The sequence below is a fragment of the Cibotium barometz genome, chromosome 32 (genome assembly GCF_041138505.1).
Source record: "Cibotium barometz isolate CiBa-2024 chromosome 32, ASM4113850v1, whole genome shotgun sequence".
NCBI classification, from domain to species: Eukaryota; Viridiplantae; Streptophyta; class Polypodiopsida; order Cyatheales; family Cibotiaceae; genus Cibotium; species Cibotium barometz.
The window spans coordinates 53,519,005-53,544,851 of NC_141077.1; the positions used below are offsets into that span (position 1 = coordinate 53,519,005).

Here is a 25,847-nt window from a genome sequence, read left to right on the forward strand (position 1 = left end):
TGAAAAGGATATCTATGGGCCCTCCAACGAGAGCCCTCTGGATCTCCTGGCGAAGTCTGCCCCGACCAATGTAGCAGCGAGGTCCACCAAGACCTTGGATGTTCCATGAGAGGATCCTCATGGATGAGCTATGGCAAGTGAAGCAGCCGCCACTGCCTCACCCCTCTCAGCCGGCCCGGATGAGCTGCCCTCCACTCTGTGAGTCTTGGGCGCCGGCTTGGAGGGAGAATAGTCACTGTCTGTCCGGGTGCGGAGTCTCTCCAAAAAGAGGGTGACCTGTCTCTGTGTCCAGCCCCACTCCACCTTCGCCCTGTCCAGGGCATAGGCGTGTGACCAATCCTCTGCATATATGTATCTAAAGGTAGGCTGCATCCTCGGGGCGGCGTGGAGGAGAATCAGCAGCACCGCCTCAACTGAGGTGTGGACCGGATCCGCCCGCCAATCTCCTGTACCAAACAAGCTCATGCGGGCTGAGTGTAATCGGGTCTGCAAGGTCCGTGAGCCCCAAGTCACTGAAGTGGCGAGAAAACTCCAGTATCTGATCACGCAAAACTTCCTCTACAGAGTTGCAATCCCATGCTGTGTCTGGGGCAACACTGAGAGGAAAGGAGAAGGCCACCATGCTGCTCACCACTGAAGGAGAACGAGATGGATGGCACACCACGCATACTCGCAAGGGCGCGACCAGTGTCTCGAACGGGCCAGCATCCAGCTGGAGACACCTGAAGAAACCGTAATCCACTGGGAGCCCCATCACTCGTGGGGGTCCCCCAGGGGAGGCTGGAGAGAACTCTGTGGCGGGCGAAGCTAGGATCGCCATCTCCACCGGCCCGGAGTGGCGGTGGAACAGCCGCTGAACTGAACTCTGGCCTACCCAGCTGCGCTGCCCCGGGGCAGTGGGTGGTCTGGAGGAGTATCCTGGAGAGGCCGAGGGAGGGATGGTGGCTCGCGGAGAGGAGGGGGGAGAGCGAGGAGAGGATGGAGAGGCATCTGCCAGAGGAGAGGTGTCAGGGGGGGCCGCCGGGGGAGGCGGGAGGGGGGGGCTGGGGGGGGGGAGAGGGGGGTGGAAGGAGTGCTCTCCGAGTGAGGGGAAGAGGGGCCGGGGGTCGCAGAGCGCGGCCCGGGATCCTCAGGAATCTGCTCCATGGAGGGGGCGGGGCCCCCCGCAGGGGGAGGCGGGAGCGGGGTCTCCACATGGGGGGCTCCACCAGCAGCCTCAACAGGCACTGAGACTGAATCCTCGTCCATCGGGGTGAGACCTGCTGGCCGCCTATCCCTGACTGGAGCATAAGTGCGGGTAGGTGCCTGGACGCCAGCCGGAGTCTCCTGTCCGCCAGCCTGTGCTGCCTGCTGGCGTCTGCGACGGTCCCTGCGGGCCGGGCGTTTTCGCCGGCGAACCTCCTGCCATCCGCCAGCCTCCTGGGTCTGCGCGGCATCCTCCGCCGGGGGGGCCTGCTCGTCAGATGATGGCGCCTGCTGAGACGAGCCAGGGATGTCCGGTCTCTGAGGTGGATGGCCACCCCTCGGGCCTCCTGAAGGGGGTCCAGAGGTGGCAGAACGTGAAGGATGAACCCCCTTGCGGGGACAGGCGCGTGCGAGGTGGCCCATCTCCTGACAGATGTAGCACTAGCCGGGGAGGCCCGAATACTCCACGCGCTGTATCAGATGTCCTCCAGAAAGACAAGGGAGGAGGATCGTCTTCGGGACCACAACACGAATGGCCGGGAGTCCTGCTGCCCGAGCTATCACTGAAGCCGCTGTCTGAGGCGTCTCCACCACCTGCCCGGAACGCCTTGCCAATGGATGACAAGAGGGGCAAGTACTCCCTGCACAGTCCAGGAAAGCAGATAGTGATGGGGAAACCTGTCGCGCCTGCTAGCGGGTCAGAAGCGGGGTCGAAACCGTGAGTCCATCACGCCAGGAACGCCCGGGATGAGCGGAGGGCAATGGGGCTCCGAGCCAGCACCGTCTGAGCTGCCTGGGGGGACTCGAAATCCACCTGGTAGTAGCCACGTCCCAAAAAATCGACGCTGACGATCTTGGCAGGCACGCCAACGAGGCTGCCTTGCAGAAGGTCGCGAAGCTCTCTCCGCATCGGACGGCTACCCACTATCTTGCAGACCAAGGAGGAGGCCTCAAGAGCGGATACTGTGGAAACAAACAACTGATGATCTGCATCTGTGAACTCCAGACGGAGACCGGAGTCGGCAGGGGTAGTCGGAGCGGCTTCCATGGAGTCCTCCATAGGGAAAAGGCCAGAGACCGGGGTCACCAACGGGAGGGACACAGCCCTACGAGGAAACGGCGAGGCGGAAGGAGAGAGGATAGCGGGGGCGGAGTGGGGGGGGGGGGAGGGGGGAGCTGAGGCGGGGGAGGAGAAGGGCTTGCACACACTTCAGTATAGCAGGCGGAGAGAGGGGGAGGGAAGGGCTGGGGGAGAGGGAGGGGCAGGCGACAGGCAGCGAGGGGGTGGGGAAGGCATGCGCAGGCTGAGAGAAGGTGGTGGGGATGGCGCAGTGAGGAGGAGGGAGGGGCTAGCGCAGCTGCACAAGAAGGAGAGGGAGCGAAGGAAAGGCGGGAGCTGGGGGCGCAAGGAGGCGAGGTTCGTAGGCAGGCCACCGTGTTCGATGTATTATATAAATTAGTTGCAACGAGGCAAGAGTTGCCTACTTGAAGAGGCAATTGGATCTTCTTTCTATGGATGAGGGTGACTCCATGGCAGATCATCTCACCAAAGTGAAAGATTTGCAGGAACAATTGCTCAACATTGATGAGGTTATCCCAGACAGACAGATGGTCACCAACACTCTTCATTCTTTACCGCCTTCCTACTTGGGCTTTCACCTCTCTCTCAACCTCTCGATGAGAGGAGGTGGTGATCCCGTCACTTTTGAAGAGAGCTCGTGGGTTTACTCTTGCAGGAAGAGCAAACAACAAGAGCAAAACATATATATCGAGCAAAGGGAATTGGTAATGTCATACTTATTGCAGCCAATGGTGCCAATATATGTATGAAAAATGTATTGTATGTTCCAGGGATAAAGAAAAATCTGCTCTCCGTCTCAGCCATAAACGACCAAGGTTTAAAGGTTGAATTTGAAGATGGGAAGTGTTTGGTAAAAGACCCATCAAAGGGTTATGAAATAGTCACTTCTGGAACACGATACAAAGGCTTGTATAAGCTGGACAGCTATGACAAGCGCACTTATGATGCAAATACAGTGGCTGCCCACACTCCTGCTATGCATGATGCAGAGCTATGGCATGCTCGTTTTGGGCATGTAAATTTTCAGAGTTTGATGCTTTTGCAGAAGCATCATATGGTTGATAATATGCCGCCTCGAGTCTCCACCAAGACATGTATGTGAGGGGTGTATTTTGGGAAAGATGCAACAGAAACCATTCCCCAAAGATGGAGTTGTTAGAGCTGAAAGTAAATTACAGCTCATACATAGTGATGTATGTGGTCCAATGCGGACACCATCCATAGGGGGGCATCTCACATTCATTGATGACTACTCCTGGTTTGCTTGGGCTTACCCTTTGAAAGCGAAAGCAGATGTGTTTACATGCTTTCGACACTTTGTAGCAATGGTTGAAAATATGTGTGGATGTAAAGTCCAAACACTCCGCTCAGATAGAGGTGGAGAATACATGTCAAATGCATTCAAGGATTATATGCTTCAAAAGGGCATCAAACACCAATGTACTGCGCCTTATACGCCGCAGCAGAATGGTGTAGCTGAAAGGAAAAATAGATCTCTCATGGAGATGGCAAGATGCATGGTGAAAAAAAGCACAAAAGTTTGCCTCACAATTTTGGATGGAAGCTATAATGTGTGCAGCTCATGTGTTGAACCGGTGTCCCCAACAAAAGCTTTGAAAACCATAACACCATTTGAGGCTTGGTATAGCCGAAAGCCAACAGTGGATTATATGCGTACATTTGGGTGTTTGGCATATGCACATGTGCCAAAACAACTCCGAACAAAGCTAGATGACAAAGCAATTAAATGCATTTTTGTGGGCTACAACAATGAGAGCAAAGGATACCGTCTTTATAATCCAACTACACGAAGGATTTTTGTCAGTAGAGATGTGGTATTTGCTGACAATTCAGAACAGCCCATGTACAGCTTGTATAAAAGCAATGATACAGGCATACAGGACATGTTTGATGGACTTTTACCCATTGCAATTAGGGGGGATTCAGATCAGCCAGCCCCTACACAAGAAAATCCACATGTAGAACATGTGGACCAGCCAGCCATTCAGCCCCCTTCTATGGAAGAAGTGGAAGATCTTGTCAGGGAAGAGCAAACAACCATAGACACAGCCAAGTCAGTGCCAAGATGGTTGCTGAAAACTTTGCAAGAAAGCAAACTTGGAGCTCCACTCACAGGTAGAACAAGGGCTAGTTCCAGCCATGCTTTGAATGTACATCGTGGGGAGTCTGCATTCGCAATGGGTGGTCTCTTTGATTCAGAAGAGCCTTCTTCTTATGAAGAAGCACATGAGAATGAGCATTGGTTGCAAGCTATGCAAGCTGAAATTTCTTCTATCATGAAGAACAATACATGGGATCTTGTGGAATTGCCTAAAGGCAAGCATGTAATTGGAACAAAGTGGGTGTACAAAGTCAAAAGAAAGTCTGATGGTACTATTGACAGGTACAAAGCAAGACTTGTGGAAGAGACTTTTGCTCTACTTCGAGAATGACCACAATAAGATCAGTGATTGCATTGGCTGCCCATAAAGGATGGAAAGCGCATCAATTGGATATCAAAACTGCATTCTTAAATGGGGATTTACAGGAGGATGTATATGTAAATCAGCCCATTGGTTTTGTAGTTCCTGGTGAGGAACATAAAGTATGCAGGTTGCACAAAGCATTGTATGGATTAAAGCAAGCTCCAAGAGCTTGGTATGATAAGATACATGCTCATCTAACCAGCCAAGGATATGAGAATAGTCCAGCTGAAAGCACATTGTATGTGAAGAAAACCGATGCCGATATTCTCATAGTCATCTTGTATGTAGATGACATGCTCATTACAGGTACAAGCAAAGCACAAATTTCAGATTTGAAAGCTGAATTTGATATGTCAGATTTGGGGCCTTTACACTACTATCTCGGCATACAGATGATGGCATTGTTATGCAGCAAACTAAGTACATAAAAAGTTTGCTAAAAAGCTTTCACATGGATGAATGTAAGCCCATTTCTACTCCGGTAGAACCAGGTGTACGGCTTACTATGCATGTTATTGGAGAGCCTTTTGAGGCCGGCATTTACAACTAGGCAGTAGGATGCCTGATTTACTTGTGTAACACGAGGCCAGACATATCTTTTGGGGTGTCTGTGTTGAGCAAATTCATGCACAGCCCAGGCACAAAGCATTGGCAAGCAGTCAAACGCATTTTTCGTTATCTTAAGGATACCCTGGATCTTGGTTTGTTCTATCCCAGGGGGGGCAGCTTGCAGCTTTATGCATACAGTGATTCAGATTGGGTTGGTGATTATGATACCAGGCAATCCACCAGTGGGAATTGTTTTTTTCTTGGCAGTTTATGCATATCTTGGTTGAGTAAAAAGCAACCCACTGTTGCTACATCTACTTGTGAGGCTGAGTACAGGGCAGTCTTCACAGCTACAGTAGATTGTGTATGGTTGAGGAGACTATTGGCTGATCTTCGTGAGTGTCAGCAGACACCCACCACCATTCTCACTGATAGCCAGAGTGCTATGGCCGTGGCAGGAAATCTAGTATTTCATGCACGCACCAAGCACATAGAGATTCATTATCACTATGTCAGAGAGAGGCTACATGCAGGGGAGATCAGTTTATCTTATTGCCCTACACAGGATAATGTTGCAGATCTATTCACAAAGGCTTTACCTCGAGAAAAGTTTGAAGCTTTTCGCAAAGCTTTGGGCTTACTCTCATTCAGAGAGTGATCTGCTACCTTGTAGTACAGGTTCACACTTTCACTACAGGGAGGATTTGTAGGCATATTCTCACTTATGGTAGTGCTATGTGTGAACAGGGCTTAACCAAGGGCACTTTTTTCCATGTGGTTTTTCCCCTTGGACATCAAGTGTGAAAGGACACATAATATATTTTGTACTTCTATATTATATGGATGTGGCACACATGCAAGGGTTGACTTGCTTTTGTGGATACCACACTTTTGGCTCTCTCTCTCTCTCTCTCTCTCTCTCTCTCTCTCTCTCTCCCAGCATAGACGGAGGTTGCAGCGGCAGATTCGGATTATTCTTGCGAGGCATGCGGGACACCCAGTCAGGGTGCTGACCACAGAGGATATTGAGGAGATCCGCCAGTGTCCGATGCGGCACATATTATGAGATGGAGGCACCTCCATAGTGTACCCCTCCGTCCCACATGATATTGTATCCTCTCAGTATATTCCACTCACCTCCATAGCGTACCCCCCCCCTCGCTATATTCAAGTTCCAGTTTCATTTTCTAGGTGCCAGTAGTATCATCTTTATTTTTCATTTTTTGGGTTTTTTTATCCAGACATTGTATCAGATCCACCATGATGTAACTTTTGGTCTCATAGGTCATTATGGCCTTTTGAAGACGTTAATATAACATTTCATTTCATTTCTCTCTCATTTCTGTGTGTGAGCTTCTCTACCCTGCACCTAACCCTATTGTGCAGGTTTGTGTGTGTGAGTGTGTGAGTCCAACACCCAACAACTCGTCAGCCCCATGCTTGACATTTTGGAGAGTGGTATACCATCTACTCGGAGCTGATGTTGCTCCCATGTTTTTATGTTCTTAGTATTCCATGATGAGTTTCCATGGACAGTTTTGTATCACCCCAGTGAGATAGCTATGTTTATGTTTTCTTTTTGTTTTATTTTCCATTCCATGATGAGAGATGCCATGGACATTATTGTATCACTTTGGTCTCATAGGCCCATTGGGTCTTTAGTAGACACTTAATATATCTTTCTTTCTTTCTTTCTTTCTCCCCCGCTCTCTTGCACTTCTACTTCCGTTACGTTGTGCAATCATGAGGAACCAAGGTGCTGAATATTCATTATCTGAAGTATAATCTTGTTTATAAGCTTCCGCATGTTACACAAGAAATCCCGTATTTCATGCACGTGCCAAGCGCATTGACATCCATTCATTTTGTGAGAGAGAGATTACATGCAAGGGAGATCAGTTTATCTTACTGTCCTATAGAAGATAATGTTGTAGATCTATTTACAAAGGTTTTTCCTAGAGAGAAGTTTGAAGCTTTCCGAAAAGCTTTAGGCTTGCTCACATACAAAGAGCGATCAGCTAGCTTGTACAGGTTCACACTTACACTACAGGGGGGATTTGAAGGCAAATGCACACTTATGGGAGTGCTACGTGTGAACAGGACCTAACCAAGGGCACTTTTTCCCATGTGGTTTTTCCCCTTGGATCTTCAGTGTGTATGGACACTCTAGCTATCGCCTTGTCCTGTCATATTATTATTGTAGATGGATATATGTGGATGATTGACTCCATCACCTCCACTGATTCTCATTCTCAAGTTTGTGTACTCTGTCTATCTCCATCGCTCTGGTCTATTTGCAGTATTAATTGATTAGCATTAATTAGCATCTAAAGAGTGTTCAATTAGTGTTAATTTAGTCATGCTTCCGCTTAGCGTGTTACACTAGGTCACCTAGCCTGCAGCTAGATGTGTGTTGGTTGTTGCAGGCAGTTTTCGATCACATGTGAGGGTTTGTTGTGTGCAGAGAGTCGGTTGTGAGTCTCGCATAGGGTTGCATGCTTAAGCTTGAATCTAGGTAGGTCTGCATTTTTCTTCATGGCAAGCATGGAAGGTGCTTTAGAGCACATGTCAAGACTCACATCTCTTAGAAGCAAAGATTCAAGTGGGATGACGATTTGGGACTACCTGTCCCTGGACAAGGGCTCACCGCATGCTCGGTGCTCCTTCAAAATGTTCCTTAGTGTGCACTTTTTAGCGTAATGGATCCACATGGCACCACTGCAGTGGGTGCATGTGACAGTTTGTAAGTCTTGAGTCTAATGAATTGTTCATGTTGTAGAAACAAAGCGAAATATTTTGGAGTGCCGACTACAGGCCTCTCAAGTCCATGTATGCATGTGTTGATTGATGAGTCTTGGTTTGGTTTTACTTTAGACACAAGCATGCATGAACACACGAACGAAAAAAAGTGTCAAGTAATAAAGCTTTTTGTTTGTCCAAGGCCCATATAGTGTAGTAGAAACTTCTGGCATTTGACTTGCTACTTGGTTGGTTTTTGGTCAGCTGGCTGAAAAGTTGGAGAAAAGTGAAGCTGGGAGGAAGAAGTTGCGGCAAGCAATTTCTATACTCCAGGAGAAGCTGGATGCCACAGAGAAAGTCCTCAAAGTCAATGACAGTCTACGCCAAGGTAGGGGCTTTTTTGCCTTGGGGGCATGGTGATATCTTTCCTTATCTAGTAACCCTAGTCTCTCAGCATGTTGTAGGATGTATAAAGATGCCATTACTAAGGTGGAGTCTAAACAGTAATCTTTACTAAGTTTGACACTATAAACAGTAATTTAGTAACCATAGCCTCTCAGCATGTTGTAGTATGTATAAAGATGCCATTACTAAGGTGGACACTGTTAACAGTAATCTTTAGTACACAATTAGCTACACCTCTTGTGGAGTGAAGGCCATCATGTTGGATCGAGAATGCAAGCCTCTCTGTGTGTTTCTTTTTTCTTTCAAGATACTAAGACACAATGGCTTTTCACTCACAGAATGTGAGCAAGAGAGGCAATGGGCAGAAGGAGAAAAAAAGAAAGCTGAAGAGGAAAGAAAACTTCGATCCACGTTGGAGAAGGATTCTGCTGTTTTTAAGGATCAGCTTACCAAGGTTCTGCAGCGCTTAGGAGCTCTGGAAAATAAACAGAAGTCTGACAAGAAAGAAGGCGAACGTATGCGAAATGAGGTAAGAAAAAGATGCAACCCTATGGGGATTCGTGGTGGGATGGTGCTGCGTAGTAGCTGTAATTGCAAGACTTATGTTCTTTTTTCTCCCCAAGATTTAACAATGCTTGATTTGGATGGCGCAGGTTAAGCTTTCTGTTGAAGGGGTGCGTGCTGCTGCTCAAGCAGTGGATGCCATGCAGAACTCATTTCAAAGTCTGTAAAATGCTCTGCTTGAAAAGGTAATTCACTGATGTTTTCCTTTGTGAGCAGATCAATCTTTGAAAATTTTAAGATTTATACTGTGTGCAACCTCTCCCCTGCTGGCACTATGCAAATCTATTCGCATTTCTTTAAATAGGATTGCATAAAGATTTGCTAAAACAGGGTGAACGTTGATGTAGGTAAATGCAGCATTTGAAGAGGCCCATGCTGCATCTCAAGCAGTGAAATCTGTGCAAAGCTCACTCCAAAGCCTTGAAAACAATGCCATGAAAAAGGTCTGTAAATTGTGGAAAATGCTCCAGGGCATCTATCTTTTATGTTTAGATGTTTGAGCCAATCTGCATAATCAGGAAACACTGACAAATTTTTTTTAATAGGCACAGGGTATGTTACTGCAGGGATTTCCACCTGATAACAAACTTTTTTTTTTCCCCCCCCCGGGAAAAGATCCTTTCATTAGTTATATAAAAACGCCCGTAGGGCTACAAAGGATCTCTCCTGCTCCTAAGAGAGAGAAGAGCAGCGAATACATAATGGCAGCCCGGGAGACTCTCCCTAGGTGCTGCAAAATACAAGCATCAGTATAAAGAACTGAGCGGCTAGATCATACAATAGGGGGGGGAAAGAGCCAAACAGGTGGCCTGTAGTGCCAACGGGGGGATCCCGTGTGTAAGGTGTAGAACGGGCCACAGCGCCAAGTGGTGTGAAAGGCCTGGCGCCGTAAGATCGCCTCATCGAGTCTCCCCGCATGCGGTCGTACTGTCCTCGCAGGGTGTGGACCAACTCCTGCCAAATCCCCCGTACAGTCTCTGCTGGTGGCTCCAATCTCCCCTCAAAGGCCGTAAAGCACCGGGCCCTCCAGGTGAACTAGATGGTGAGGCTGCTGAGGAGCTCCCATCGTAAATCCCTCTCCTGTGTCCAGCTGGCGGACGAGAAATCCGGTGCCGGAACCAGGCGAGGCTGGCCCCTAATAAATCTGATGGCCCGACTGCCCTGCTCCATCTCATAGCCCATAGCAGGCCCTGACGAAGTCGACCAAGCAGCGGCACCCCACGTAAACACACCCTCTGGAGAGAGGGGGGCCAGAATACGCAGCATCCGCAGCCAAATCTGCTGTGCCTGAGGGCAGTCCCAAAGGCAATGTCTCTGTGTCTCCATAGGGTGGCCGCATCAGACGCAGGCCGCCGGAAGACCGCTGTAAACAAGCCAAGTGCCAACTGCTGAGCCCCTGTGGGCGACCAGCCACTGAAAAGCCGAGATCCTGCGGGCCTGCCGACTAGCCCAGAGCCGAGCCCAGAAATCCTCCAGGAACTCCTGTGAGAGTCCCTGCAATCGCCAATGCCCCGCTGCCGCTGGAGAAACCGTCCTCCTCGCCGTCAAAATATGCCGTCCCAGCCGAACAGTATACTGGAAAAAGGTGATCTCTGTGGCCTCAAGGGATGCATAAAGATCATGCCACTCGTACTCCCCGGGGTCCCACTGTAGCCGGGCCAAGGGGCGCGTTGCATATGCCCATATGTGCCAATCCGGGAGCACATCAGAAGGGTCGGGGTCAATATGCCACTTCCGAGAAGCGGCAGCCACTACCCGAATCCTCTGAAAGGTGCACTCTGCAACCAAAGGCGACTCCACCTCCACTCTCTGGAGTCTGCCCTCATCCTGAATCTCATAGTAGAGGCATCTGCCATCCTCAGTGCTAGCTCTGACAGCAATCAGGATCTCCAACTGTGTAAAGGCTCCCATCCACCGTGGGGCCACTGGCTCGAGAGGTGTGAACCACTCCTCTGTGAGTGCCTCCTGTATATCATCCCTCATAATCAACCCCCCTCTGAAGTGACTCAGCCTCTCCACCTGGATCTCCTCTGGTAGACTGCAGAAAGCCTGCCAGTCTCCAAAACTACGAGCTGGGCCTGCCGCTAAAGGTCCCCAGGCTAGACGAGGCCGAGAACCCAGCATATGACCCTGCTCCGTACGAACCGCTGGGCTCCAGATGAGCGGCTGCCTGGCCCGCTCCTCAACACAAGAAGGAGGCCGCTGAGAGAGCCCCGGTCTCAGCAGCTCCCAAGCTCTCAGGATACTCAAAGCAAATCTGTCCTCCCATCCTCTACTGAGGCCTGTCCTCCTCATCTCTATGAAGATCCAGCGAATCTCTGGTGCCCAAGTACCCCCTGCAGGGGGCGCCCGAGCCTGCAGTCGCTGCAAGAGGAGCTCTTTCCAAGGCTCAGCGCCTGGAAGCAACCCCCGAACAATAAGCTTCCCCAATAAGGCTCTACTCTGATCGACTGGATCTATAATGCCCAAACCGCCCTGAGCCAGCGGAAGTGTAATAACTGCCCATGCAACCTTTGCCCGAGCTGGCTGACCGTCCCGCCCAGACCACAGAAAGTTCCTGATCAGCCTCTGTACCTGGCTGATGCAAGAGCTCGAGAAAATCCAGCAAGACGTAATGTACCACATGGTCGCTAACAGCACCTGATTTGCCACCACCACCCTCCCAGCTGTACTCCAATACAATAGCTTCTTCCGAATGCTCAGAAGAAGCGGGGCAATCTGCTGCTCAGGTGACAAATCGAGGCCAATCTGGCATCCCAAATACCGCACTGCTGTGCCTAGAGGAATCCATCTAAAACCGGGGTCCGGGCTCCATGCCGGAGTGGGAGCACTATTGATCCAAAAGGCCACTGTCTTGCGCCAATTGATCAATGCTCCCGAAGCTGCACTAAAAACCTGGAGCGACTGCTCAGCCCGAATAAGATTGGCCTCTTGGCCATGCAAAAATAAGCCCGTGTCGTCTGCAAACTCAGCATCAAGCAAATCCTCCCCCCGGACTGGGAGCTGAAGTCCTCTCAAACCAACCTCCTCTGCCGTCAAATACATACTCATAGCCTCCGCAAAGAAGAGAAAAAGGAAAGGGGCGAGAGGACACCCCTGACGGACTGATCTGGTCAGCTCAAAACTCGGCCCCCGTCCTCCTGCAATCAGCACCTGGCTGCGAGCTGTGGAATACAGAGCTGCCACCCCTCTGATCCATCCTGGCTCAAAGCCCAGGCGAAGCATAGTGCCCTCTAAGAATCCCCAATCAACTCTATCGTATGCCTTCTCAAAATCGAGAAGCATCACGACCAAGTCCTCTCCAAGAAATCTAGCTCGGGCCGTCGCCTCCCAGAAAGTAAAGATGTTGTCAAGGATACTGCGCTCCTTGACAAATCCTGTCTGAGTAGCATGAATCAACTCCCCCAGGAAGGGCTGGATCCTCAAACTCAAGGCCTTTGCTAAGACCTTGTAGACAGTATTGAGGATCGTAATAGGCCTCCAATGCCGAATGTCATCTGATACCCCCTCCCCCTTGGGGATAAGATAGATCAAGCCCTCTGAAAAGCTCTGCGGCATCACCCCAGTGTCCAAAACATGCTGAAAGCCCCTGCGGAGGCCTGGCCCCAAAAGGTCCCAATAGCGCATAAAAAAGGCCGGCGTCAGTCCGTCCTCCCCTGGGCAACTATGTCGCGGCAGGACCCTCAAGGCCTCGGCAAGCTCAATCTCTGACAGAGGCGCACCTAGAACTGTACGCATATGGTCTGTGACCCTCCTCTGCACATGGGCCCACACAGTCTGTCTGCAAACATCTCGATCCTCAGTGGCAGGCTCCGCTGAAAGCAGGTCACTATAAAATGCAGTGGCAATGGCTCTGATCTCCCCGAGCTCAGTAGCTACCGATCCATCCGGTCTACCAAGCTGGCGGACTCCTGCTCGCGCATGACGGGGTCCAGTGATCTCAAAAAACTCCCTAGTCACTCTATCACCAAGCTGCGTCCATTGAGAGGCCTGACGATGATAGTAAAACTCATGTCTCTGCTCCTCTACTTCTCTAACCTCCTGGCGTGCCTGGCTCAGCTGGGACGCCACCCACTCACATGCAGGCTGCTGCTCCTGAAGGCGCTGTAGCGAAGCAAGGCTGCGTCTCAGCCGTTGCTCCCGCTCGCAAATCTCTCCCAGTCGTGTCAAAGCTGCAACGTGTAGAAAAGAGCTAAGATCAATGAGTCCCTGGGCACACTGGCCCGCTGCATCCTGGTCAGAGCACTGACTATCATGCCAGATCCTCTCAATGTCCTCAGCGAGACTGGGATCTGCAAGTACCCTCTCTGGGATCCTCAACTGCAAGCTGGGCTCCCGTGTCCCCTCCTCCAATGTCAATATAACTGGCGCATGATCTGAAAATGAGGTGCCAGCGAGAATGCCGACGGAGCCCCCTCGCTCCCCTAACCAGTCGCCCACATAAAAGCGATCAATCCATGATAGATTAGTCCCTCCCTGCCGGCGATCCGACCGAGAGAAACTAAGACTGTCCTGAGACCGGGAGAAAGCCCCATGCTGCCATGCATCAGTGATCCTCAGTGACATGCAAAACCGGTCCCAAGCTGCAAGCTCCGTGCCGTGCACTGTAACATGACTGCCTCCCACCCTATCTGCCGGGTCCTCAAGCATGTTGAAGTCTCCCCCAACACACCAATGTGCGGCCTTGGCAATGCATCTGTAACCTGAGTCCAGAACTCTGCTCTGGCACTAGCATGATTGGGCGCATAGATGTTGAGCACACCCAATAGCTCATCATGCATCCTCAGAATGACATACTGTGCTCTACCAGGCACAATGATCCCTCGATCCACAATGGCCTGCCGCCATGCATCTGCAATAACCATGCATACTCCTCCCTGTCCACCCAAAGGACCAAACCCTGCAGACCAAAAAGTGTCCCATCTACCAGGCAACACCGAACCATATCTCCGGATCCTGCTCTCACCCAAGTGGTGCTCCTGCATCATCAAAATGTCAATGCTGCCACCAACCAGGCATCTCTGAAGCTCCTGCCTCAAGCAACCTCGATAGCGTATAAAGTGTGCTCCGCCAAGGCCCTGTACATTCCATGAGATGATCCTCATGGATGCCCTGCTGAGGTGGATGCTGTCTCAGCCGTACGGCGGGCCTTCGCAAGCGGCTTGGATGGAGAGTAGTCCCCATCCGAACGGCTGCGAATCTGCCCACCCGGTGTACTACAAGAATCCCGGATCAGGCGCCAGTGGCTGTGGCCCATGGCGACTGCCTCCTGCTCTGACAGAGAAACCTCGTGTATACTCACATATCCAGGGTCGCGTGCCAAGTCTGCCACTATGCGCACGACCAAATGCCGAATCCCTGAGGTATCCACACTCCCGGGATCCAAGAAAAAATGAGCCAACTCCCAAAGTCGGCCTATCACATCTGTCACCTCCAGATCGCTCATGTGGTGAGAAAACTCAACTGCTTGAGTCTTCAAAGTGCTGAGAGCGAGCTCAAGAGTCCACTCCCGATCACAAGGTCCACATAGAGGGAACGAGAAGGCCACCGCTGAGTCTAGTGCCTCCTCCCCGCGGGCCGGAGGTATCACTACATGAACTCGAATGGGTGCTGGCTCATGGGGGCCCTTTGCTCCAAAAAGCCGTGTGAAGGTATAATCAAAGGCCTCCGAGCGCTGTCTAATGCCAAGGCGACTCAGCCGACTGCGGATAGATGAAATCCGTGAGGCCCTAATCGGCATAGGTCTCCTCTGTGATGCTCGAGCGAGGTCAGTGCTCAGCGCTCTCCGGACTGCAGGTGAGCGCCAGGGAACTGCCAGGGTCTCCCGGGAAGGTGAGGCGGGCGGAGGGGGAGGAGGGGGAGGCGAGGGAGGTGGAGAGGGAGCCGCTGCCGAAACCGGAGCGGGGGCAGGAGGAGGCGATGGTGGAAGCGAGGCGGTGGGAGGGGACGGGGGTGGGGGGGGTGGAGGGGGAGCTGGCATATCCTGGTCCTCGGTCGCTGCAGGGGTCTCCTCCTGAAGGGGAGCAAAGCTGTTCCTCACGGGAACCCAGTGAGGCTGAGACTGTGGCTGCTGCTGCAGCGGTCTCTGGGCGTGCTGCTATGGCTGTCTCCCTCGGCGGCGCCCCTGTCCAGGCTGCCACTCCGAGGTCTCTGTGGCCTGAGCAGGTGTCCCTGAGGCAGCCTGCCGAGCCGAATCTGTGGGCGGGCCATCAGTAGCCTGCTGCTGTGGTGAGGGTCGAGGTCTCCTGCGAGGGCAGGCCTTGGCCAGATGACCGACCTGCCTGCAAATGAAGCACTGGTTCGGGAGCCCCGAGAACTCCACTCTCTGATCTATCCACCCCCCCCCCCCCCTATCCTAGGTAGCTGAATGACCTTAGGAAGGGAGGAGATGTCAGACACCAACACTCTGACTGAAGGTAGCCCAGCTGCTCTGGCCACCACTGAAGCTGCTGAGGGGCCCGTCTCTATTACCGAGCCCACCAGTGCTCCGAGCCTGGAGAGGAGCGGAAGATACTCCCGGCGGAGACCAGGGAAACAAACTGTAATATGGAAGAGGCGCTCTCCCTGCTCCGCCGCTGCTGGGTCAAATCCATGCTGCCAAGGTCTGAAGAAAGCCCGAGCACCCCTGATGTCCAAAGGACTCATGGCAAGGACCTTGGCAACGCTCTGGGCGGCCTCGAACTCGATCTGATAATGGCCCCGGCCCAGGAGCTGTACATCCAGGATCTTGCCCACATCTGCAAGAAGGCGAGCCTGAAGAAGATCCCTGATCTCCCCTCTGCTGGGGCAAGTGCCGACTATACGGCAGATGGTGGAGTGAGCCTGGAGGCGTTCCACCTCTGCGGTGAGGCTCGCTTCCTCTTCCGGCGAAAGAGAAAGCCTGATGGGGATGTCCTCGGGGGCGGGCGAGGGGGCTGCGGATGAGTCCCTCTGAGGCGAGGCGGGAGGAGTCTCCATCAGAGTCTGAAGCTCAGGCGAAGGCGAGGCGAAAGCGGAAAACCTGCAAGAAACGGGCTGCACACAAAGAGGCGGAAGACCGGATGAAAATGAAGAAAAAACAAAACCCCCTAGGGGTGAAAATCAGCACGAAAGAGGAGGGAGGGGGCGAAAAACGAAGGAGAAGCCCGGGGGGGGGGGGGGGGGGGCGGCAACAACGCGAAAGGGAGGGGCGGCGGGGCGCTGTTGAAGGGAGGCGGGCGCGAACAGGCGAAGAGGTGGGGGGGCGAACAGGCGACAAAGGGAGAGGGGCGAACAGGCGAAGAGGGGGGGGGTGGGCGAACAGACGAAGAGGCTAGGCGGGGGTGACCAGATGGCGAGGAGGGGGGAGGCGCAGCAGCGAGGAAGGAGGGGGCGCTACGGCGAGAAGAAGGGAGCGATGGCAGGCGGGGGGTTGAAGGAAGGGGCGCGAGGGAGGGAATGCGAAGGGCGCGCAGTGCAGGGTGGAGGCGGGAGCTTCAGCGAGCTACGTCTGTTCGTGTTTAGATAAGAATTGACTCACCTGATAACAAACTAACTGTTCCAAAAACGAAACATGTGTCGGAGAAGCTTGTTGCTGATATTGTGCGGCTTTTCAATAAAGAGAAGAAGTCGCACCGAAAGATAGAGCACCAACTTGCTGCGCTAAAAACTGTGCTAAAGACAGGTAGGAGTGATAGGTTAATATCAAGCGGTGAGGGTTTGAGTCCAGCAAAGTTGGCATATTCAAACAAGAAAGACAAGGTATCAAGGAAGAGAAAATCAAGAGAGGAGGAGGACCTTCCCAATTGGAAGGTCATTAAAAGGGAAAAACTTGTCAGAAGTCTTGTGTACAGAAAGGATATTGATGGGCAAAAACAATCCAGAGAGCATCACAGTATCAGCAGTCCCTGTAGGGCTGAATGCCAAGCGATTTCAGAGATGCCAGGTTCTCTATCTGGTAGGCCACCTTCAACTGATACTCCAAGCAATGAATATGCTGAGGAAGCCCTTGTGGAGTACATAGGCAGTTTAAATGACAATGCTCATGTGCAAATACAACCTGAAGATGCTTATGAACTGATGCAGAAAGAAAGGCAGAAGAAGTTGACAGTTCAAAAGGAGGAGGTAGAAAGGGGTTTTATTGTGGGTGGGCAGTATATTGAGGATACCTTCATGGAAAATGGAGACAGTTCAAAGGACAATGCTTATACACAAATACAACCTGAAGATGATCACAAAGCAATGCAAAGCGAAAACCAGGACAAGTTAGCAGACCAAAAGAAGGATCCAGAAAGGGGATTGAATGTGGGCAGAAGTACTGTTAATGTGCATATCAGTGACGTGGATACGGATGAGATTGAACAGGATCTTGGCCTTGATCTTGATCTTAGTGACAGTGATGATCTGGAGGATGACTGGTGGTGTGGAGACAGGATTTTGTTATCACCAACTTTGCCAGAGATCTGCTCGCCTGTGCATCATTTACCTCCTCCATGTAGGGAGCCTTCTCCATTCAGAGAGTTTTCTTGTTCAAGGGATTTGTTAAAAAATGCTGATACCACCTGTACATTGATAGCACCTGATCTAAATTCAGGTCTTGATCATAGAATACCTTTGAGTGAATCTGTTCTGACAGAAACTGCCACCACAAGGGCTAATGAACAGCAGGGTGCTGTTTTGCATAATGATTTTGAAAACTTGGAAGCTTGTATTGAGCAAGTAGATGATTCCATGCTTAGGATTCCTCCTGCTGTTTATGATTCTACCTTGCAACTTGGTAGTCTTGCAAGGGTTGAGAACCAACCAAGTTCAGAGTTTGAAGGTGAAGTTGCTACAGATATTGCTAAGAGCCAGCTGGCGCCCCATGACTCTGCTGGGCGTGTTGGGTGTCAGATGCAAACTGTTAAATCTGATCAGGATGCAGGTATTCATGTTTCTTGGAAGTTAAGTACATGCGATGTAGATGCCTTCACAACAAGTCAGATAGTAAGTTATGATTCAGCCCATGAGGCCTTTTCTACTTTGGATTCCGTTCTTACATCCAAGCCTGGGCTCAGCATCTGCAATTCGTCAGATAAACAAGAAATTGAGCACCAATTTGATGATGATTATGGAGTAGAAGCTGTTGACAACACCACCATGGATGAAATCAGAATTTTTTTGGAGGATTTGCCACCCATACCATCTGCTTTAGCAAATGGTGGAGTTTGCACGCCTGGTTTACCTCAAGCCCCATGTCACATGCAAATGTTGGATTGTATTGCTACAAAGCCTAGTGAGAGCATTTGTCCAACTCATGAAGATCCAACTAAGGGCATTGTTTGCACACATGTGATTGATGTCTCACATAGTGAAGTTGTTCAAGGTTCATCTATGCAACGTGTGAATGACTCTGGGACCAACAGGGACAGGGATATCTCTCCCACCTTGCAAAGTTCAAGTGTTCTAGCAAAGGGCCCAAGGTTACAAATTGCCAGTAACTCAAGCACTCAACCTTCCCCAAGTCAAAGCTCTTGTGTAGTTTGTCTGCTGCTTGGTGTTACAGAAGCAGTATACATGTAGTTCTATCAACAGTTAGATGCTAATGTTTCCAAAAATGGGTTCATTTTTTGAATTGCAGGTATTTGGCTTGCAGTTTTATCTCCAGTATAGTAGATCTGGTTAAGCTGGAGAATGGAGGAGAGTGCTGGTCTCCTGAAGCAAAGCCAATGGATGCTCTGGTGCAAGCTTCGGTAGCCTTTATCAGAAGTGGTATGCAATATCTTGCACCTTTTTGTGTTCTGTTAAGACATTCCTGTTTGGTATTTTTTTTTCTGGTCTACAATGTATGTAATTTTACTAATTTTGGCCGGTGTTTACAGCGTTCAAAGAAAAGGCCAGTTTGTTTTTTGACACCACCTTTGCTCAATTAAGCAGATTTTTGAATGAAGGCAAGGTAATGCTGATGACATTCCAAGAATTGAAGGGTCCTAATCAAGATGCTCTCAGTGTTGCTAGGGTGATCAATGGCAAGAATCACCTCTCTTATCAGTACTCTGAGGCCACTTTGGAGGATATCCATACCGGGAGTAAGGTATTGGCTGCATTATGTCAAGTTCTTTCTTGTGTGACTCACTTGCAAAATGTGGTTTATGAGGTTCTTGGCTGGTGTGACAAGGATACCATGTGGCTTCTTACAGTTTTCTCTTCCTTTGCTTCGATATGTGGGCACACTGCATTTGTGGTGGAGGCAGATGATCTCCTGGGACATGCCATTTGTGCCATCATCACAGAGTTTGTGTCTAGTGTTGAACAGGGAAATGTGAGGAAAGGTATCAACAATCAAGACACACAGAGATTAGATGTTGTGAGCTCAAATCTTCCAAAGGGATGGGCAGCTTTAAAGGATTGCTTAGAAGTGGAGGGAAAGCTCAGCTTGGAGGAAGTTTTCTTAGCAGTTCTGGCAGCTCTCCAGTACATTCTCAGCTCTACACACGATTCCCTATTACCAGGATCTCACTCTGTTCTGAAGGACAAGATATCAAGTACTGAGGACTGCAACATTGATGGTATGCACACAAGAAAGTGGGAATGTACTGCTTTATCTGAAACAAAGGACAAAAAGGGACCAGTTCCATATGAGGAGATGGAGTTGCCAGAGATCTCCAAAAGCATGCAAGTGGATGTCTCTATATGGCAGGGAAATGTCGATCTTAAGAGTTTGGACCGGAAAAGTTGGCAAAGGAAGTATGTTGAGGCGGTTGGAGCTTTGGAATTGATTGCGCTCTTCATGGTTAGCTTCCTTCACCTCTCTGTACACATTCTGGGCTTTTATCAATGGACACAGATTGTAGTGTTTTGTGAAGATAACGAGTAGCCTGGTTTGTGCAGGGTTGGGAATGGACTTACAACCATCTCATTATCAGATGTCTGTGGAGAATGGTAGTATCTGGCTCTGCTCAAGTTTGTGTGGCAGGCATATCGCATATCCTCAGCATACTAGCACGGTAATGAAGAGTGTTCCTTAACTTCTAGTTTATATATCGATTAGTATGTTGTAAAGAATAACTTGATCACTGAATGGTTCCACAGTGTATGTGTAATCAGATCTGTGTTATCAGAGCAAATAAGGCAGAGGGCACATTGCTGCCATGTGTAGTGGTAAAAAATGTCAGTTAGGAATTGGTGGTTTTTTGTATAGTTTGAGTACTGTGTGTTCCAAACCCGTAATGTATGCTAGGTACGTCAAGGTTTCCACTTCAAGAGTACGATCATGTGACATGCACAGCTGTTATGGGGGATGAGAGTATATGATCCGCATGACACTATTGAGAAAAGAGCACCAATCACACCTTCTCAAGAGCTGTATGTTGGTCCTACTGCTAGGAAATACTCTGGATTGCTTCCTGTCATTGTTCTTCACCCTCATTTTTTTGATGTTCTGAATAGCCTTGGTAATTGACTTCGTTGTGAGATCTGTGCATTGATTGCATTGCATACCGCCTTGTACTAATGGCATTGGCCACCACATTCTCCATCCCAGGCAAATACTCAATTTAAAGGGTAATCCGTGAGAGAAAATGCCAACAACAAATCCGACGAGATGACAAATCCTGATGGGACTGCTGAGATGATATTGAAGAAATTAGTGGTGGTTGTGGATTAGAAACCCAGTAGGTGGAGTATTGTAACTCATGCTTCTGCATGGATTTAATTAATTCAATTAGATGAGCACCATATTAATTCTACAGCTTGGAATTGAACTAAAATGAGAGGTTAATTTAATATTTTGGGAAAGGAATACTTTCTACTCATACCCTTAAAAACAAATTATTATTTGACCAAAGAAGTTGTCTTAGGTTTAATTTATCAAATTGACTGTAGGTTTAAAATCTAGTCTAAGCATAAAGCTCTAAATTTAGAGAAAATGAATGTTCTAGATTTATGAGATTGAGTCTTAGATAGGATAGAATAAGTGAATTGATTTTTTAAGGTTGAATTATTGAAGTGCATTAAATTATGTACATAAGTGTGTACCTTGAGGATGCACACAAAAATGAACATGATGGTGTACATAGATATGTATAAATTAACTCCCTTCAAAGCAATTTGGTTAGGAGAATGTTAATCAAGTGAGAAAAAAGATTTTTGAATAAGATTTATCTTTAGGAAAAACCTTAGATCTAGAGAGAGAAAAATAGGATTAGGAATTTAGAAAGAGAAAATGGACTTAGGTTAGTAAAGAAGGCCTAGATCAATTAAAGATTGTTCAATGGAATGCTTATAATTCTTTTTGAATATTAATGTAAAGCATTCTAGAGAGAGAATATTCCTACAAGAAAATTTCTAGAGAGGGAAGATGAGAATCTAGAGAGAAGAGAAATGACCTCTTAAACAAGTAGGATTAAGCATAAGATTAAGATAGAGTCATAGGTTTAACTCAAGGAAATCTAGTTGATGAAGCATAAGATTAAGATAGAATCCTAGGTTTACCTCAAGGAAATCTTGTTGATCCCCGAAAATGACTACGCTAAGTTCATCTCTCTCAGAAAAACATGATTTATAGAGAGAAAGTCCTCGATAACCCTTAATAGGTTGAGAGCACTCTAATCAAGAAAAGAGTATCTCAAAAGCAGAGTGTAGGAATCCTTTAAAAAGGCTAGATTAAGAGACTTTTGATGAAAAATAAGGAAAAGATTATTATCAAACCTAATCTTTAAGAAGTACGATAAGGAGCTCTCACGGAGAGGTAGCCTTAAGATCCTCAAGAATTACCTAAAGATTCTCTTGATGTGAGGTAAAGTGTAAATTTAAGAATGAGACTATTGACTTTGGAAAGCGTGTACATGAAAGACTTTAGATAGAGATTAGTTAAAATTAGATTTGAAAAGATACCTGAGAAGGGAAGATTCTTGAGAAGATCTTACTAGGATATGTTATGGCTCAAGGAATTCAACTTTTTCAAAGTTTTGACTAGAGAACTGTGATGTCCTATATGGAGCTTGCAATGGTTTACTTTGCTTTGGAATAAGATTATGATGTGTTTTGATTGAGATGCTGCTTATTTGTTTGGATTGTATCCATGTGTTTTATTTGAGATGCTGCTTATTTCTTTGGATTATATCCATGAGTTGCACATGTTTGTTTATGTGTAGCCTGTGAAGGTACCACACATGTTCATGGATTTCTGTGTGGGTATATGTGGGGTGCATAACACAAAGGTAGTCATCTAAGACCTCGACCCCTCTCAGTCAAGTGTGGGTGCTCTTAGCACGATTGGTGTGAGGAACATGAAGCGACTCTGGAGTGAAATAGGCAGTGTAGTGCCTAAGTATGCATGCTGGTACAAAACATTGTAGGACTCACATCGGTACCTAGAGTGTTCATGCTTATTTTTATTTTTAAAAATTAACATATGTTATTTATTTTTTAAAAACTAAAATTTATTTTTAAATAATAAATTTTATTAAAAATATATCTTTAATTTCTATATATATATTACATAAATTAACAAATAGATAATTTTTAAAAATATTTTTAAATAATTTATGTAGGTATAATAATATATTTTTGATTCATGTATATTTTATTAAAAATGGGATCATAAGAGAATTTTACATACATATGTATGTATTATCTATAAATGAAATATATATATTTTATATGCATATGAAACTATGAATAGATGTGAACCCATGTATGGGGTGATGATGACATGGAAACTCAAGTTGATGACATGGCAAGGTAGATTGGTGACGTGGTATACACGTGTGTAACATATGTGACACAAACTCAAGATGATCCACATGGTGGATGTTTTGATGACAAACTAATGATGTGGCAATTACAGTGAGGTTGGAGCTCTCTCCTTGATGATGTGTTAATGCATGTAACATGATATCAAATGAGGTGGCATCCATGTCATCCATGATGAGGTGGCATTATGAAGTGGCACATTGAAGTGAAATGCACGTCATGCGTAGGTGACACATGCATGGTCACCTTCAGAGTCTCCACCTAGCCTTGGTACATTATCTAACCTAGGTTAGGAGGTGTAGTTAGGCTTGGGTTTAGGCTTGGAAGGGAACAAACTACTCAAGTAAAGTTATTTTCACATAAAATGGATGAAAATAAACCTTTTTTAACTCAAATTAAATCACATTTTTTTTCATAGATTCACCATGATTAGCATTGTTTGTCACATAAAATTATTGCATAGTCATACAAAAATAAATTTTTATGATTAATTTACTTCTATGAGACTTTGAAGTAAATTTCCAATAGAGATCTTGAAAAATCTAACAATTGAAAATGAAATTTGACCGTATGGCCACATTGTCCTCATAGTTACCTATCCTTGGGTCATTCAATTAAGTAAAAAATATTTTTTTTCTATAATGATGTCCTATACAAAAGAAATCTACTCTTTTTATATACCTTCAAAACATGTAATAATTAGTTTAAAATAGAAATTACATGCAAAAATTACTCAATAATGATGTCCTGTACAAAAGAAATCTACTCTTTTTTCCTATAATGATGTCATGTACAAAAGAAGTCTAAATCTACTCTTTTTGTATACCTTCAAAACAAATAATAATTAGTTTAAAATAGAAATTACATGCAAAAAAATTACTCAATAAATCAAATTAAGATCACCATTATTTACCTTTCTTGTGTGCAAAGTGGAGATGAAATTGGAGTTAAGATAAGGAAGTTATTAATATTTTATGATCATACTATCTACTTCTTCAAATTTGGTTATACACTATACTTGTGCGCATGAAATTTGACGTTTGAAATTTTTAATTTTCGATCGGGACCATATGTTTAAATGTATGACTAAGGGTGTGATGTTGCATTAGAAGAGCTCAATGTTGAATTCCTTTGCCAAGTGGGTAATATTAGTCATTTTTAGTAGAAAAATAATTATTTTTTGCTACAAAAAAGCTTGGAAGGTGTACAAAAGCTAAGACCCTTATTGTACAACCACCCTATCCATGCTTATGCAGCACTCCCACTTCATCTGTGGAATATTTAAGGGATGCAACTTTCTTGGCATTTTTATCCTTTCAACCTTTACCTTCTGTGGGAGTAGACTAAGCATTAGGGAGTATACAACAATACATTTCTCTTAAGTTTGGGCGAAAAGACACTCTTCATTTTGAAATTCTTCACAGAGTTAGAGTATCCTACTACAAGTCTATCCTGGGCTTCATTTAATTTTTATTCTCTTAAGATCTTTATCTTCAACAATACACAACCAATTATTGAAGTATAGGCACCCATCTCCAATTTTGAATCCTTGATTTTTCCTACCTTCTTGAGCACTCTTATTCTCTTGCTTAAGCAATGCGATAACATGAATAACAATTTTATCTAATCGGATCTTCTCCTTGATCTCAGTTTGATAAACGTGCTAGAAATTATTATAACATGTGAGTTCTACATTCTCCTTGCCTAATCTGTACATGATTTCAAAATCAATCTCTTGAAGCGTCTGCATCCACCTTCTTTGCCTCATGTTAAGATCACTCTGGATGAAAATCCACTTTAATCTCTTATGATCTATAGCTAAGGTAAACTTCTATTTTAGGAGATAGTGTCACCAAAGCTTCAGGGGTGTACTATTGTAAGTAACTCAAGATCATGGACAACATAGTTCCTTTTATAGGGTCTTAATTTTGGAGAGTCATAAGCTATGATACGTTATTCCTACATTAGGATTCCTCCAACAGTGAATCAACAAGCATCGTTAATAACTTCAAAAAACTTTCCAAACTTTGGCAATTTCAACACTAGATTTGTCTCACCAAGACAGCCTTTAGCTTATCAAAAGCACTTTGGCACATCGAGCCCAACGGAATGAGATATCCTTCTTAATGGAGAAGCTATCTCAGCATATCGGGGAATAAAAATCCAATACCACACTCTCAATCCCAGGATTCCTCTGACTTTCTTTACTACTGCCTTTAGTTTTGACTGATTGTTGATGAAAGTGTACTTGGGAGCAACTGATATACCATCTTTCAACACTATGAACCCTAAGTATCGGATTTGGTTGATAAAGAAGGTACACTTAATCTTCTTAGCAAAAAGTTTTTGCTTTGTAAGAGTTTCCAAGACTTTACACACATGCTTCTCATGATCAGCAACATTCTTGGAGTAAACCAGAATATCATAAAATGAAATCATCCAGATGCTCTGTAGATTTTCTACATCAATGGATTAAAGGTAGATTTTCTACATCAATGAAATAATCCAAATGCTCTCTGCTGTCGATAGGACATTTCTTTCAAATCTTCAGGAAATATGTCATCATACTCACTTAACTATTCTAGTTTATTTGTATTTGACCCTTTGCCTGTAGATTGAGCTTCACAACATAAATTGCTTGCTTCTTTCTGAGTCCATTCAATAACTTTGATTCCTTAACAAGTTGTAGGGTGGGAGTTCCCTCTTTTTGAGTCCCTTCAATAATTTTGATGCCTTAACAAGTTGTAGGGTGGGAGTTCCAATTACTTCAATCCCTTGCACCTTGTTCTTGTAAAGGTCTAAGAAGAAGTTGTAGGGTGGAATTTTTGGTATAGATTGTCTCATGCAGAACCAAGCCGATAATGAATATCGGCTTGGTTCTGCATGAGACAATCTATACCAAAAATTCCATCATACATACCTAAGGGTAAGACTGAATTTACATTTGATTGAGCTCTCATCCAAGGGAAACTAAAATATGTCTGTTTCATGGTGTGTGAGAAACTTTTCCACTTGCCACCAATTCCACTTGCATTGTCGTTTTTAAACTACTTTTGGTTGATTACTAACTTATGCAAGCATCCTGATGAGTGCTACCTGAATTAACCAAAAGCTTAAAATCTTTAGTTTGGAAATTGATAGGAACA

The 25,847-nt window shown here is 46.8% G+C and overlaps 1 protein-coding gene and 1 pseudogene across 2 annotated transcripts in view; both read left to right on the forward strand.

The window, feature by feature from the left end:
• The window catches only part of LOC147620348 (uncharacterized), an 87,954-nt pseudogene extending 69,243 nt beyond the window's left edge, over positions 1–18,711 (forward strand). The window contains exons 2-6 of the transcript XR_015261778.1: positions 8,305–8,428; positions 8,784–8,974; positions 9,099–9,194; positions 9,357–9,463; positions 16,497–18,711. The product of XR_015261778.1 is annotated as an uncharacterized LOC147620348 (transcript). The remainder of the gene's footprint in view (positions 1–8,304; positions 8,429–8,783; positions 8,975–9,098; positions 9,195–9,356; positions 9,464–16,496) is intronic.
• Positions 18,712–18,832: 121 nt separating this feature from the next.
• LOC147620349 (uncharacterized) lies at positions 18,833–20,693 on the forward strand. Its single transcript, XM_086772554.1, has 4 exons — positions 18,833–19,039; positions 19,146–19,738; positions 19,837–19,952; positions 20,053–20,693. The coding sequence occupies exons 2-4, from the start codon at positions 19,517–19,519 to the stop codon at positions 20,102–20,104; spliced, it is 390 nt and encodes a 129-aa protein (XP_086628680.1). The 5' UTR covers positions 18,833–19,039; positions 19,146–19,516; the 3' UTR covers positions 20,105–20,693.
• The last annotated feature ends 5,154 nt before the right edge of the window (positions 20,694–25,847 follow it).

What these genes read in the sequence shown, in the direction of transcription:
- LOC147620349 (XM_086772554.1), top strand. Translation starts at nt 19,517, where the DNA reads ATGCACACAAGAAAGTGGGAATGTACTGCTTTATCTGAAACAAAGGAC. An exon ending in AATTGATTGCGCTCTTCATG is followed by an intron (nt 19,739 to 19,836) that starts GTTAGCTTCCTT and finishes TGGTTTGTGCAG; the next exon opens with GGTTGGGAATGGACTTACAA. An exon ending in ATCCTCAGCATACTAGCACG is followed by an intron (nt 19,953 to 20,052) that starts GTAATGAAGAGT and finishes ATGTGTAATCAG; the next exon opens with ATCTGTGTTATCAGAGCAAA.